The sequence below is a fragment of the Pieris brassicae genome, chromosome 11 (assembly GCF_905147105.1).
Source record: "Pieris brassicae chromosome 11, ilPieBrab1.1, whole genome shotgun sequence".
Classification (NCBI taxonomy): domain Eukaryota; kingdom Metazoa; phylum Arthropoda; class Insecta; order Lepidoptera; family Pieridae; genus Pieris; species Pieris brassicae.
Genome location: NC_059675.1, coordinates 14,129,388 through 14,143,351, shown reverse-complemented (window position 1 = coordinate 14,143,351; position 13,964 = coordinate 14,129,388). Strand labels below are relative to the sequence as shown.

The 13,964-nt window shown below is 31.8% G+C and overlaps 1 protein-coding gene and 1 long non-coding RNA gene across 2 annotated transcripts; both read left to right on the top strand.

Moving 5' to 3' along the window:
• The first annotated feature begins 15 nt into the window (after nucleotides 1-15).
• Nucleotides 16-5,573, top strand: LOC123716258. Its single transcript, XR_006754532.1, has 3 exons — nucleotides 16-238; nucleotides 5,187-5,309; nucleotides 5,534-5,573. It is a non-coding gene; the product is annotated as an uncharacterized LOC123716258 (long non-coding RNA).
• Nucleotides 5,574-12,460: 6,887 nt separating this feature from the next.
• LOC123716249 lies at nucleotides 12,461-13,715 on the top strand. Its single transcript, XM_045671896.1, has 3 exons — nucleotides 12,461-12,730; nucleotides 13,094-13,163; nucleotides 13,374-13,715. Exons 1-3 carry the CDS (start codon nucleotides 12,482-12,484, stop codon nucleotides 13,676-13,678), a joined length of 624 nt encoding a protein of 207 aa, XP_045527852.1. The 5' UTR covers nucleotides 12,461-12,481; the 3' UTR covers nucleotides 13,679-13,715.
• The last annotated feature ends 249 nt before the right edge of the window (nucleotides 13,716-13,964 follow it).

Genomic DNA, 13,964 nt, shown 5'->3' with positions numbered 1-13,964 from the left:
TCTTAATGCTACAGCTAACAGCTACATATATATAAACAAACAATTACACTAAAATATAACCAATGATGGAATACAAGAATATTGACAAAAAGGTTCATACATTTACAAAAGGGAAAAACCAATAAAAATTATATATTACATCCTACTAAGCAATACCTAATTTGGCTGTGATGAGTGATGGTGTAAAAGTCAATGTATGTAAATGAAGGTGTGTTTGTGGGGCAAGCTCATGATGCAGGTGATTTTGGATATTCTTAATACTCATTTTAACCATATTCCGCAATAGCTTAAACAAGTCAAGGCTTAAATAGTGGATGTTGTATAACCGGGCTGCGAAATACAAAACTGAGTTTTTTGCATAATTAGTGTTGATGTAAGTTATATGTATCAAAGCACGACTACGAGTCGTGTAGACTTGTAAATAATATATATAATATAAAATATAAATTCGCCAAAACCAAAGACTTATGTGTATGTAGCGTAGTTAAATGTCTGATACTCGTAAATGACACAATATTTTATTCCACTTTACAATTGTTTAACAAACTGATACAAAACGCTTATGCAGTTGCGCACGGACTTTCTGCTAACAAAACAGCAATTCGGCGTTGGTATCCCAATTTGTTCTGAGCTTGTTTCGTTCCTGAATATTGCCAAAACAGGGAGCGCAGTTTGCGCTCCATTGCTTCCACGTAACGATATGTAGCTATTGAAAGGTATATATCGATTGTTATACTTGGTCCGATTATACGTACGTGGAGCTAAACTATGGAGGTATAACATTTAACAATTTTAGTTGCAATAAATATTCTTTATTACGGTCCCAGGCGAATTGACTCTCATCCCATGAGATTATAAAAACCATTTGAAATTCTTTATTAGTGACTATAGAGCCTACACAAATTTGAATTAAATGTAATTAATGTAAACGAACGATCCAAATTTAAATTTCGTACACGTCTTAATATTTACTATACTAGTCGAATCGTGTCAAAATTTCTGGAAATTTGTATAATATACGTTAAAGCAATAAGGATACTATCAGTTGCATGTTAAAACACGTTTTTTTTTTCTATATTAGGCTGGTGCAGAGTGCGCACCGTCTATCAGAATGGCCGTGTCGGTGCAATGGCAGCCGATACCAACGCCATATAATATAATTAACAATATAATTTTGTAGAATTACGTATTTTACCGTCGGATATATACATAAATTTCATACTCGTGAATGATGTTGTACATCATAAGCATCACTAATTGGCAGGCTTGGAGGATTATTATAAACTTCGAGAACATCCAAAAAAGTTTAGCTTAATTTTACATATTGGTTGAATCAAAAATTCTAATTAAACTAATCTCCATCAAAGAAACGGTTCTAAAGCTTAAATCTAAGCAAGACGTCTGAAAATCAACAGTTCTGGATATCTTTTGTTTTCGTAATCGAAATGAAGTACTAGCTAAGTAAAGGCAAAATAAAAGATCTTAAAAAAAGGATAATATAAAACCCCTATAACAGGAATGTTTCCCTGTGACCTTAGCGTATTCACTTTGCCTGCAAATAAAACTGACGACATGATTATTTAATAACACGACATCTTTCGGGGATGATGGATATTTCGTATAATAGAAGGGCCGATTTTATTAAGGAGGTTCCTGTTTGCATTGCAAAAAGCTGTACCTATGAAGGGCTGATTGATTGAATTGTCTTCACGCACACAATCTATATGGTAATATTGTAGCGCGTTTTTTGGGTCCCATCCTTATTATGGTAATCTAGGTCAATTGTAATATCCGGTGGGAAAGCTTAAGATAAAAGTGTTTTTTATATAAGATAGGATATGATCCGTGAAGTAGGTTAATTAGTACGAGTTGACGAAAAATTAAAGAGATTTTAATAAAGTTACATGTAGTATGTTACCCGTCCTAAGCGGTTTTGAGTACCTAAATAGAATTAAAAAATACACATTACGCAAAAATGTAGCAGATTTACATTGAAATATACTCTAGGTGTAACTAATCCTACGGGTTTATAACGTTTTATCCTCGTTCACCTTCATTTCAACAAAGTTTGTCGTGAATGTGCGAAAAGTGGAAATTAAAGTAAGTCCACGAAAATCATTACCTTGCCAACAACAGACTCCTGTTACAATCAGAAATAAAGACATGTTACAAAGTTTTTCGCTAAGCAAACTTTCTTCCCTTGGGTTATTACTTTGACAGTTTGCTTAAGGTTACCCCACGGAAAAATACCTGGATTACTGAGTGTTTTTCATGATCATAAAAGGTCCCTTCGGAAATAAAATAAAATGCAAGACAGGTGATATTAGAATTTATACTACACGCACGCCAATAATGTGAAGATTCTATGTAATAAAAATTTGTTATCACTGGAATTTTAAATTGCTATGTAATTCTTATAAAAAGATTAAAATTTTTTTAGGCTGCACATATGAGATGCCAAATGTTCTATTGCAATACAAAATTTCTCTAAAGGTTAAAGAAGACATGCCCTGTTAATAAATTAAAAATAATATTTCAAGCTGTAACTTGGTACGAACTTTAAATTTCATATTTTTTTAAATAAGCGGAATAAAAGTTATACTCGTCTGCAGTGCGGTTGGCCCGAGGGAAATCACTAGCTTTAGTAATTATATGTTTTGTCTCCTAGGCAATTCTTTTGATGCGTCATCACTATACTAAACAATAAAATGTTCCCACTTTGTAAATATTTTAATTCTTTTACTCATGAAAATATTTTCCTTTATTTCACTCACGAGTGAATTTTTTTAAAAATATTTCTCTTTTATATTCAGTGGATTTTTCTTTAGAATTTTATAATTTAGCTGTCGTTAAATATAAATTAAAACAGATATACAAAATTATTATTTATTAAGCTATAACGGCATTAAGAAGTACTATAAACTGTTAGAAGCCTGTCCGTATGAAGTACCTGAGAGGAAATTGGAATCTATTCCAATGTATTGTTATTTTTCTGGCATCAAAGTGGACCGACGGGATGGTGAAAACTTGAACTGCGCAGGTTGCGTTTTCGCTGTTTCAACTCCGTTAGCATATTTGAATTGCATATTGCCAGTGTTCATTCTATTCGAGGCAGATGATATTATCGATGCCATGACGTATGAAGGGTGAGGCAAATCCGGAATTTGTGGTTTAGGTTTTTTGATGTTAAAGTCACTCACGTTGGTTTCCAAAGTATCGTTGGACAAGACACTAGAATTTGTTGTGAAACTATTGAGGGTGTCATCCTGATAATATGAGAAACGTAGATGTGAATAGTCGTCAATGAACTCTCCAGACGGTAAAGTTTCATTTGTTTTAGTATTATTCGAATCCATGACTATGTTGACAATTGTATCGTTACAACACTGTGTTGATTACACTGACATTAAAGAACTAACGTTTTCCTACTAAGTTTTAAAGTACCCTCATAATGTTAAAAAAAAAATTGTGTCATCTCAATAATTCCCTACGACGGTCATTTTATTTATTTATGAGCAGGTCTGATACTTTCATTTTAAGACAATTTGTGGATAGTTTTTACATTACATTATAAGTATTACTAGCTTATACCGGATCATAATTCCCATTTATGCTTAATTTAGACACTAAAAATGAGGATCTTAATTATTGAGTTCTACCTGTCCTGAAATATTCCTTCCCAGTCCACTTTGAAGACCACATACGAAGATTTATAGAAACTTACCGGTGAACCGGGGAGTTAATTTTGGATGATAAACAGAGGCTTATTGGAGTATTGAAGAGTACTAAAAAGCTAGCTTAATATGAGTTAAGAAAGTGATTAATTCAGATTAAATACAGGTCGTTGACATTTTAAAAGATATCAATTTTAATGCCGAGACGATCACTCTCTGCATTTCATTCATATAAATAGCCAATATTACCTTCCATATAAGTGCAAATAGCCAAGATACTTGCCGAAGTTTCTCAAATACTTCATTAAAAAATGTAGAAAGATAATCAAGATAAATAGAAAGAAGCTGTTTACGTTTTGTACAAACCAATTTATCTAACTGAAACCCATCGAATCCGCTTAGGAGTTTAAGTAAAAGCCTTCTTTATTGTAAGCTGTTCATTACTTAGACAATTCATGTATAAATTCCTGAATCTCATAGATTGTTGAATTTGTAAATCTATGTTTGTCTAGGGTATTATAATAATGCCTGTTCAATCTGTTTTCTTACGGTAAACTCCCATCTAAGCCTGGATTGGTACGCGACATATATAAGTACAAGGAAATTTATTTTAAGATGAAAATCATGTTGTTATTCATTAATCTAGATAATAACTCCAAGAGTTATTATAATAATAATATTTTAAGGGACACTAATTTTGTTTTAAAATAAAAAATCGTGTAGTAAAACACACACACCTTTTTCAATTTCTCTCCTAAACATCTAAAAACCTTTTCAAGTTCAGGTTGTTAGTCACATTGATAGCAATATGATATTATATTTATTAATTACAATATATATCGAGTTCGTACTAATAATTGGACTAAACAATCTACGAATTGCACAAGTTTAGGATAGTATATGGCTTGAGGATTATCTAAAAGACTTTAAAGGGATTTTATTAAAATCCTTGAAATTTTTATTTTAATATATAATTTATTAAGTTAAGTCCACAATTAATATTTGTGTAAGATGACAATATAATTTTTAGTTGAACTTAAATTCAGTAGCTGTAAAATTGCTCATTACTGGACCATACCATGCATACAAATGTTTCCATCGTGTATTGACATCAAATCCTTTGCAAAAACCAAAAAACTTTTATTTTATGTTTATTTAAACTACTAATTCGAATAGAAAAATTATGTTTGTTTAGTCTAGGTCTAAGGCAAGCAGGTTTCCTCACGATATTTTCCTTCATCGTTCGAGTGAATGTTAAATACGCACATAGGCAGAAAGTACACAGCCGGTGATCGCAGGCTGAAGCAACTAGGTCACCACTAAACACTGTAAATAAAAATATAGACGCAATTTTGGGCATGGTCACTATATAATATATATATATCAAATCATTGTTAAAAATCTATAGTTAATATTTATAAACAACACAACAATTGTTGTTTAGATGATATCATAGTAAAACATTTATTAGATTTATACAAGACAAATACTTCGGCGTTTCGATTGTTTTAGAGCATTCTGAGTTCTCAGTTTGTTGCTGCATCACGTTATAAGATGAAATACACTGTACTGTTCATAGTTTCTTGTTATATCGGACTCACTCACGAATATATCGCACCCCAGGGACATACAAAGGTGAGTAGTTTGAATAATATAAAGTGTTACATAAATTGGGTTATAGTATGCAATATTCTGCAAATACTAGAAAAGTTATGGTCGCTTTATAGTGACGGTGATAAATTAAACGGAATTGCCACGTAAATTATGCCTTCTCATTTTGTTGAGATGATAAAATTGCGATGGCAGTCATGCGCTTAGATTTTAAAATGTTTTGAACTGAACATATTTTATATTTTCAGAATAGTACTTATATGCCGCAGACCACGCATAATTCTACTCAATATTCGCCAAATATTCTAAATACTACGAAACCAAAAAGTTTTCATAAAATCAATACATCTTCGAGTTTTCTTCAAAATGCATTCGAAAGAGATTTATTTGCTTCATCCCAACCAAAATCTAGTGAAATACAGGAAAGAGCATTCATTTATATGAAAAGTATCAAACCTATTCATAATAAACTATATTTGTCTCAAATTCGCAACGATCCTAAAGATGGCCGTCACAACATTCACGAAGATAAGTTGTATGGAGATTTACGGGACAAATTAGTAGCAGATCAAAAGAAAATAGAATGCGCTCAGCTTAAAGACGAAGATGATACCAATTCTTTGATTGGGTTTGACTGTGAACCCCACAGAATGGGAACAAAAGCCAGTTTAAAAAGTGATCTGAATAAAAGGGATTTCTTGGAACTCCTGAAAATGCCGCTGTTAAGACTAGTCTCAAAGAACACTGAAGAACAAAGGAAAAGTCACATATTAAACACTAAAATAAATAATAAAGACACAAAAGCCCACAAAGGTCTACCATTTGATCTACAAAATAAATTGAACGATGAGAGTAGACTTAGTGCTTCAGGTGAAGTAGAAAAGATTTTAGACCAATTTGTAAATGTATCCTTCGAGAAGACTAATCATAAACAGACAACTAATAAAGGAAACCCTGATTGTAATATACAAGAAACACATAGAAATATGTGTAAATGTAAAATGGGTTCATTTGATAATGAAAATACGTTTTACAGTAACGATGATATTATTTAATTAAAATGCAAATAATATTACAATTTCGTTGATTCGACCAAAATTGTTACCGTAGCTTTATATTAGATCTTTGATATTTATATATATTTAAGTTTTTAAAGACCTATAATATGTTCATCATTATGTTCTTTGTTCTTTCCTTTCTAACCGACACTCGTCCCTGAAGACAAAACACAGAAACTGGTGACATTGTAGCAACAACTTGCTTCACCAGAGCATTCAAAGTAAAAATTCTGAGAAATAAGCAATCTCGTGTCACCCTTATTTAACCTGGCACACTTACGTTTTGCTACGCAGCAAGGTTTTTTAGCATGATCGCAATACGAGAGCACAAAGTTATCACAAGTGCGATCTCTGCGCGCGCAGCCCAGTATACGTTTGTCGCCGGAAGAAATGAAATGCAAACACTGAAGAATGCCAACACATGTCCAGATAGTCAACTCTCCAAAGAAATAGAATGTCCAGAGACTATTTCGTTATATAAAATAGGGAATTTGCATTTACGTTCCCGTTAGATTTTTGAAAGCATATTAAATATGTATGTGTATCCTGTCTGTTGCTGATTTGTTAAAATCTGTATAGCTTTTATTTCGAAACTAACTAACTAACAATGTTTAATACAAATTTATAGTTATATAAATATGGAACATGCAATATGGAAGTGTCGATTTTATTTTGTTCAAAATTTATAGTAATATTCCGTTCACTTTTTACGGATATTTCATTCAGATATATAGTCTATAAGCTTTTACGATCAAAACTAATGTTTGACTTTTTGAAAACTATTTCAGATTATTTATTCGTCACTATAGATTATATAACCTACACAACACGTTATTTTTAATTTTTCATACCAATTGCATTAATAAATTTAAGTGTACCTACTCTGTGACAAAACGAATACTTATTATTTATTGGCATGCTAAGGTATCGTAGATTAGACTAATCTGTGATTGCATTAATTTCGAGTTGAAAATATTTTCAATTTTTGAACAGTTTCCCAAGTTCTACGGCATCGAAAAGCGTCGCTCAAAATCTCGGGATGTGCATATTTTATTTCTTCTGGAGTTTTGTTGAAGACTTCGCTAAGTTTCCTTCTGCGCGTGAAATCCTATTTAATTATGTAGATGCGGATGATCTTGCTCGTTTACTTATTTTATGAGGGTATAAACGACCCCCTCGAGTTTGACACTGCCTTATTTATAATGCAACTAAATCAGTACTTTAAGCGATTTTCTTTAAACCTATGCTTATGGGTATTAGTAATATATAAAGCAATTTTGCACAAGATATAATTTTTTGTTGTAAAACGTTGGGAATTAATATACGCCTGATGTTTTGTTATGAGCAATTTTGAGGACTTTGACGGCTTAAACTATACGGTTTGATATTATAGCTTATATTAGCTACTCACTTGCTTCGTGCTTATCCTAAGTTAAGCATAACATAAATACAATTATTGCATATTGTCTTCATAACATTCGATATAATTTTATCCTTAGATGTTTTTTAAAGCCAAACATAAAGGTGAATCTTCGGGAAACTATAATAATAGGATTTTCTTCATATTTTTTAAAATTAAACAGAACTAAAAAAGCACAGCATAGGAGAGATGCGACTAGAAGTAATTTCTTACAGAAAACAGAGTTAATACCATATCTATATCAATATTAATGTACATTCTCTATGATTTCATAAATCACAAAGATTATCTACTTTGATAAAATATGCTGATTATTTAAGAGTCTGGCATCTGCACAATTTATCTATCTTTGTATTGCTTTAGTCACATTTAGTCAAGTCATTATGAATCACGATAAAGGTAAAGGGTTAATAAACTGTCAATTTCAGGTATATCTAAGATGATTGGTAATTGGAAACCACATTGGAAAATTTATTATGAGAAAAATTAGATATTTCTTTGCAATTATTATTCTTTTATATATAATAAAGAAGTGTTAGCTTAGTGGTTAAGTGTGTGATATTAGCACTGAAATCATAAGTTCGAAAAGCAAAGTTTTTTAATGTGCGTCATTAAAATTTACTCCTGCAATGTTTTCATACATTAAATCTGACCTAATTTACTAAAAAGGGTATTGTACATATTTAACAAAAGACAATCTGTTCTTCATCAGTTCCACTATTCAGCACTAACATGCACTAACACTTATTCACTAATAGAAATGTTAACAAGTTGAATAGCTTCGAAATTCTCTTTCTCGTGGGGATAAATTAAATAGCGTATGGAGGCTTAAAAATCGACATGTGTCTGACAAAAGAGGCCAATTACCCAATTATGAAAATAATTAATTATGCAGTAATCTGATAATTATATCATTATTATTTAAGCATACACCGATGAGCAAGCTATGTTATTGAATATTGACGCTATCAAATTAATATTAATTATAATCAGTACATTTCAGGGGCACTATAAGGCAGTTAATCAGTTTATAAACCACAAAACATAGTGTGTTATTATGTAGGTAACAACGTGTTTAAGACATGTTTATATATTATAATACAAAAGCCATAATAAGAACGGGCGCCTGTCGGCGACGCTTAAGCTTAGAGCTTAAAACTTTGCATAAGACTTTCTTTGCCTTTCGACATTTTGCGTTTTAAATATTAAGTTTATATGTAAAGTATAAATAGTTGGAGTGAAAAGATAGTGAGTGAGTGAGTGTTATTGCTGAAGCTGACACCCGCCACTTGACCGGGATGTAATTGAAATAGATTAAAAAAAAATGCAATTTGTATTGGATTTTATAGGTAAACTGTTCGAGGTGATGCACGTGAATGTGCACGTGTTTGGCTTAAATAAAATAGTTTCCTCACGATTCATTCATTTATGTGGGAGTGCTTTGTCCGCATAGAAAAATGTGATTTCAACTTAGATTAGACGCGTTTTAAGCTCATAGAAATTTCAATAATAAATACTATTAATACAGTATACTTTAACGTTATATGAATAAGTGATATTTTCATAGTATTGTCTTTTGTTAACATAGCTTTTACACATTAAGAAAACACTTTTTAAACGGATTGAAACTATGTATTATTATAAACTTATAATTAGACCTTTTGTCTTCAGTCACCGTGACCACGCACGCTGTAAAGCACGCGAAACGTCGGAAAATTTTAATTTAAAATTATGTTAATAATTATACATAGCTTCAATCCGTTTAAAAAGAGTTTTCTTGATATTTTCATACATAAATCATGAAATCCAAATATATTTAAAAAATTGTTTATCATTGTACTTGAAAAACCTAATTCCCTTTTCAAGTGTGTATGAAAATAATTTTTCATCTCACACCTGATAAGGCGATGACGGAAAGGTTTTATCTTACTGTTATTGATACGGTCCAGTCCACCTGTCAGACCCTATTCACGGCCGAGACACGTGGACCAAAAGGAATTGCTGTTCCTAAGTAGTTCCGACGTCATTGCCATTGTATGAACAAATTTACTGTTGCCATGACGCCGACACCTTATATCTTTAGCAAGCGATACTTAAATATATATTAATAAGTGAGAACTTCGGATTATGTATATCTATAGTTATATATGAAAGGAAAGATTTATAAAGTGTACTTGTAATAAATACATTCAGAAACCTTTCCATCTACATATACATTATCCCTGAGTATCATAGGTTAAATTTAATTGTTGATTTTCGCCTTTAAACTAATCAACCGTTCCTATCTAAAATATATAGATCACTAGACGGAATCGCGATACTTACGATACGTACGAACATCGTTGTTCGATTGTAATACAAAAGTTTTATTTTATTGTCACAAATAGTACATCTTAGATAAGCGTAAATCCTGGAGTAGTCTGCCTATGTCATTTTACAGCCTACAAGCAAATGTAGGTTTATATAATGTTAGTTGTGCATTACATTAAGGAAGAAGGGAGTAATTCTGAGGTAGATTTCACATTTTCAGAAAACAACACAACTTTAAACAGTAATTAATATTTACAAATATACTATTTATTACAGTATGGGAACTGACATGAAGCAAACCTTTTGTCAGTTGACTCAACGGACAAATAAAAACCAAACCATTCGTTGATTATTTATAAACCTTGTGCCCAATTTGAGAGTAGGCACCCTGAGGCCTAGGCACTGGAACAGCCGGATTGTTTTCCTTTCCACGTAACAACTTTATCAGACGTGGTAAGCGCAAATTCTCAGTGCTCATTGAGTTCGTTGAAGCCCACAGAATCTATTATGAATAAAGTTGGATATTCGAGCGGCTAAAGTGGGCAAGCCGTACATCCTACAATACACGAAAATATAATACAATACATATTGCTTTATACTACGAAGAAGTTAAAATCGAACTCTCGTTGTGAAACACGAATGCAATGGTATGCAGTCTCATTGCACACATAGACCAAAACTTTGTTCAATGAATTTTTATATATTTAGCTAATCCAATCAGCACGTTAGAATTTAATTTTCATACGAACTACTCTCTACGACGACGACGGGTGCCATGAATGATAATAATATAATAAAAGAAATTAATTATTTTCCAATCAGTAGTATAGTGAGTACAGTATTTCATTTAACCTAATGTAAATTATAAAATCGATTGACACACAAAATTCTACATTTTCTAGTTTTGTCCTATTCCTCATGTTGTTAGTCTTACACTGTCTTTTGATTTTAAATATGCTTCGTTCAATCCCTTTCTGGCACGTTCTCAATGTGTATATATATTTTTTGCGATTGCCTATGTTGGCATCCGTAATTCAGGCCGCTATTACAGGACTACAGATATTCTAGAATAATAGCCAAGACAAGGCTAAAGAAAGAAGATCATAGATCCGATGGGCAGACAATCTTAAAAAAGTAGCAGGCTCAATATGGAGAAGGTCTATGTCGGAAGAGATTGAGTAGATGATTAATAACATCTATATCAAAATATGTAAATTCATAAGATTAGTTATAAGAACATGGTTGTTTGAATTAAAAGCTTCATTAATTGATTCAAAATTAGTATAATAATATTTTATTGAAAATATTTTATGTACAGACGTCAGCAGCATTTTTATATATAATGATAAGAAGCTACCATACTGAGCGATGAATTATTATCTTTATATAATCTCTTTGAAATTTTGCGTGTGATTGCTCATGTATATAAATGATAAACTACATGACTTGTATTTACGACTAACATCTGATTGACAGGTATTATCGAGATAGAATAAGATTAGCTTATTGGAATCCCGTGAACGTTGCTACCAGAAGACTTGTAGATTTTAAGATTTTGCAATTTGTCTTTTGTCCCACGCAAAAAAATTAAAAGTCGATAGTTATTATTATAGAACAAAAACGCTTTCAACAATAGCATAACATTATAGTATTGTTACAGTGGGTATCCCGCCGCAGTCTATAAAACCAGGGTTTAGCCGAACAATGGTTGACTTAAAAACTTTCAGCGGATTGGACGCAACCATCAGAAACATGCCCCATTTGTATCGACACTTAAATAATTTTATGTAATATATATAATTATAACTTTTATCGATAGTTAGTATAATTGTCGTGTAATAATTTATTTATTTATATACACTTCGTTACCTTATAGAAGAACATACATATTGAAAAAAAAGGTTCATAAGTAATTAAGTAACGGGCGGTCTAATCGCTAACGAGTGATTTCTTCCAGTCAACCCTAATATAGAACAATCAAATAAAAGAAACACCTACTGAGTGTAAAGTACAGAAGTGCATAATAATAACGAAAAAGAACATGTAACACTAATAACTAAAAAGAAAAATCTAAAGAAAAGAAAAGAAAAAACAAATACTAATAATAATATGTTTAAACAAAAGTGTACAAACTAATCCGAGGGTTAACTGAGTCACAATTAATATAAGTAGCGAATTATAATGATCTACTTACTATTCGGTGCATAATGTATATATTAATTACTAATAGAATATTATCAAAAACATATATTTAACAAAACAATCAAAATTCAAGAGTTACTTTAACTTTGCATCTACACGAGTTTTCATGTAATCTAAAGATTTCCACTTCAGATCCACGTGATAGCATTATCTCAATTTTACCTATAAATATTGCAAAAAATTTGATTCTGTACTTAGTTTTCAACATGAAGGCAGCCGTAGTTCTCTTGAGCCTTGTGTGCCTCGGGTGGGCAGCACCCCAGATGAGGAAGCCTTTCCACGAGCATTTCTCAGACTTTATGAATATTATTAATGATGATGCTGGCCATGAGATAGAACACTTAAGTGAACACTACGTGGAGTTTGAGGAATTCACAGCGAGTATCGATTATATGGCCGGAAAGGACTTTAACGGGATAGTCAATGAGATGGAAGAGCTCCCAGAATTCAAGGCAGTGAGTATTTTAATTGAAATTTGTTTAAAATGTCACCTTATCCATAAAGTCAGTCACACAAGCATCTCTTTCATCGTAGCCTAAACACAACTCGTACGACAGAGACGAAAGGCAAATTAAAGAGTGGATTGACAACGAGAAATTTTAATAAAACAAGATGGCGGTAATCACACAAAAACTTTTTTAAATTGTACCAAGTACATGTTCTTTAGGCTTTTTATGAATTGTTTCACATTAAAAATTGTTGAATTGCTACGGAAAATGTTTACCTAATTTAACATTGAAATATCAATGTTTCCTTATACTCGTATTTATGGCAGATTATCAGAAATGGGAAGCATAATGCTTAATTTTATTTTATAGGTTATTGAATTTTTGGAGGGCCACGAAATCGACATCACTTATTACATTGACTTATTGGATAGTTTCATTGGTAAGTACATTTTTAGAATATTGTTTGATAATACTATTTCTACATTGAATTTTTAAAACTTTCAATGTTTTATTATACATTACATACATTATTATACACATATCCCACTTCCATAGAAGTAATTACGAACCTAACTTGTTTAAAAGTAAGTTTCTTTTAATATTTTAGAGATTATTCTTAATTATTAAGATTTTAATATCAAATTCACAGACCGGCTCAGCGCAGGCCAAAAGAAGCGCCATGAGCTAAGCGGCAGAGACATGAGCGCTTACATCAAAGATACCATTGCCGTTTTACCCAAGGAGAAGTTGGATGCACTTTATGATGAGAAGATGGAAAACGACGAGGAGTTCAAGAGGGCCATGGACAGCCTCCAGAGCGACGAATGGAAGGAAATATGGGACGCTCTCTGGGAAAACGAGACCTTCAAGGCCGAAGCAGACGAACTCTCTAAAAATGGTATTGACCTCCAGATGCTTCTGAGCGAACTCGTCGCTATCTTCGGACAAAACTAAGTCATTTCTCTGTATATAAATAAATCATTATAAATAATATTTTTTTTATTGTCATATCAATAGTTTTTATTAAGTAATAATAAAAACTTTTAAAATTTCAAACATCAATCGATATAGATATACTTTTAACATTATTATAAATAGAATCGAAATATCCCTTTAAATGTATCATTTAAGTAGCTCTGTTACAGTACATTAAGCACATATGAGGAGGAGGTATGTTTAATGAAAAACAAAACGATATGTTGAACGACGAATTCGTTCGTTTCACTGACACTACTCAACA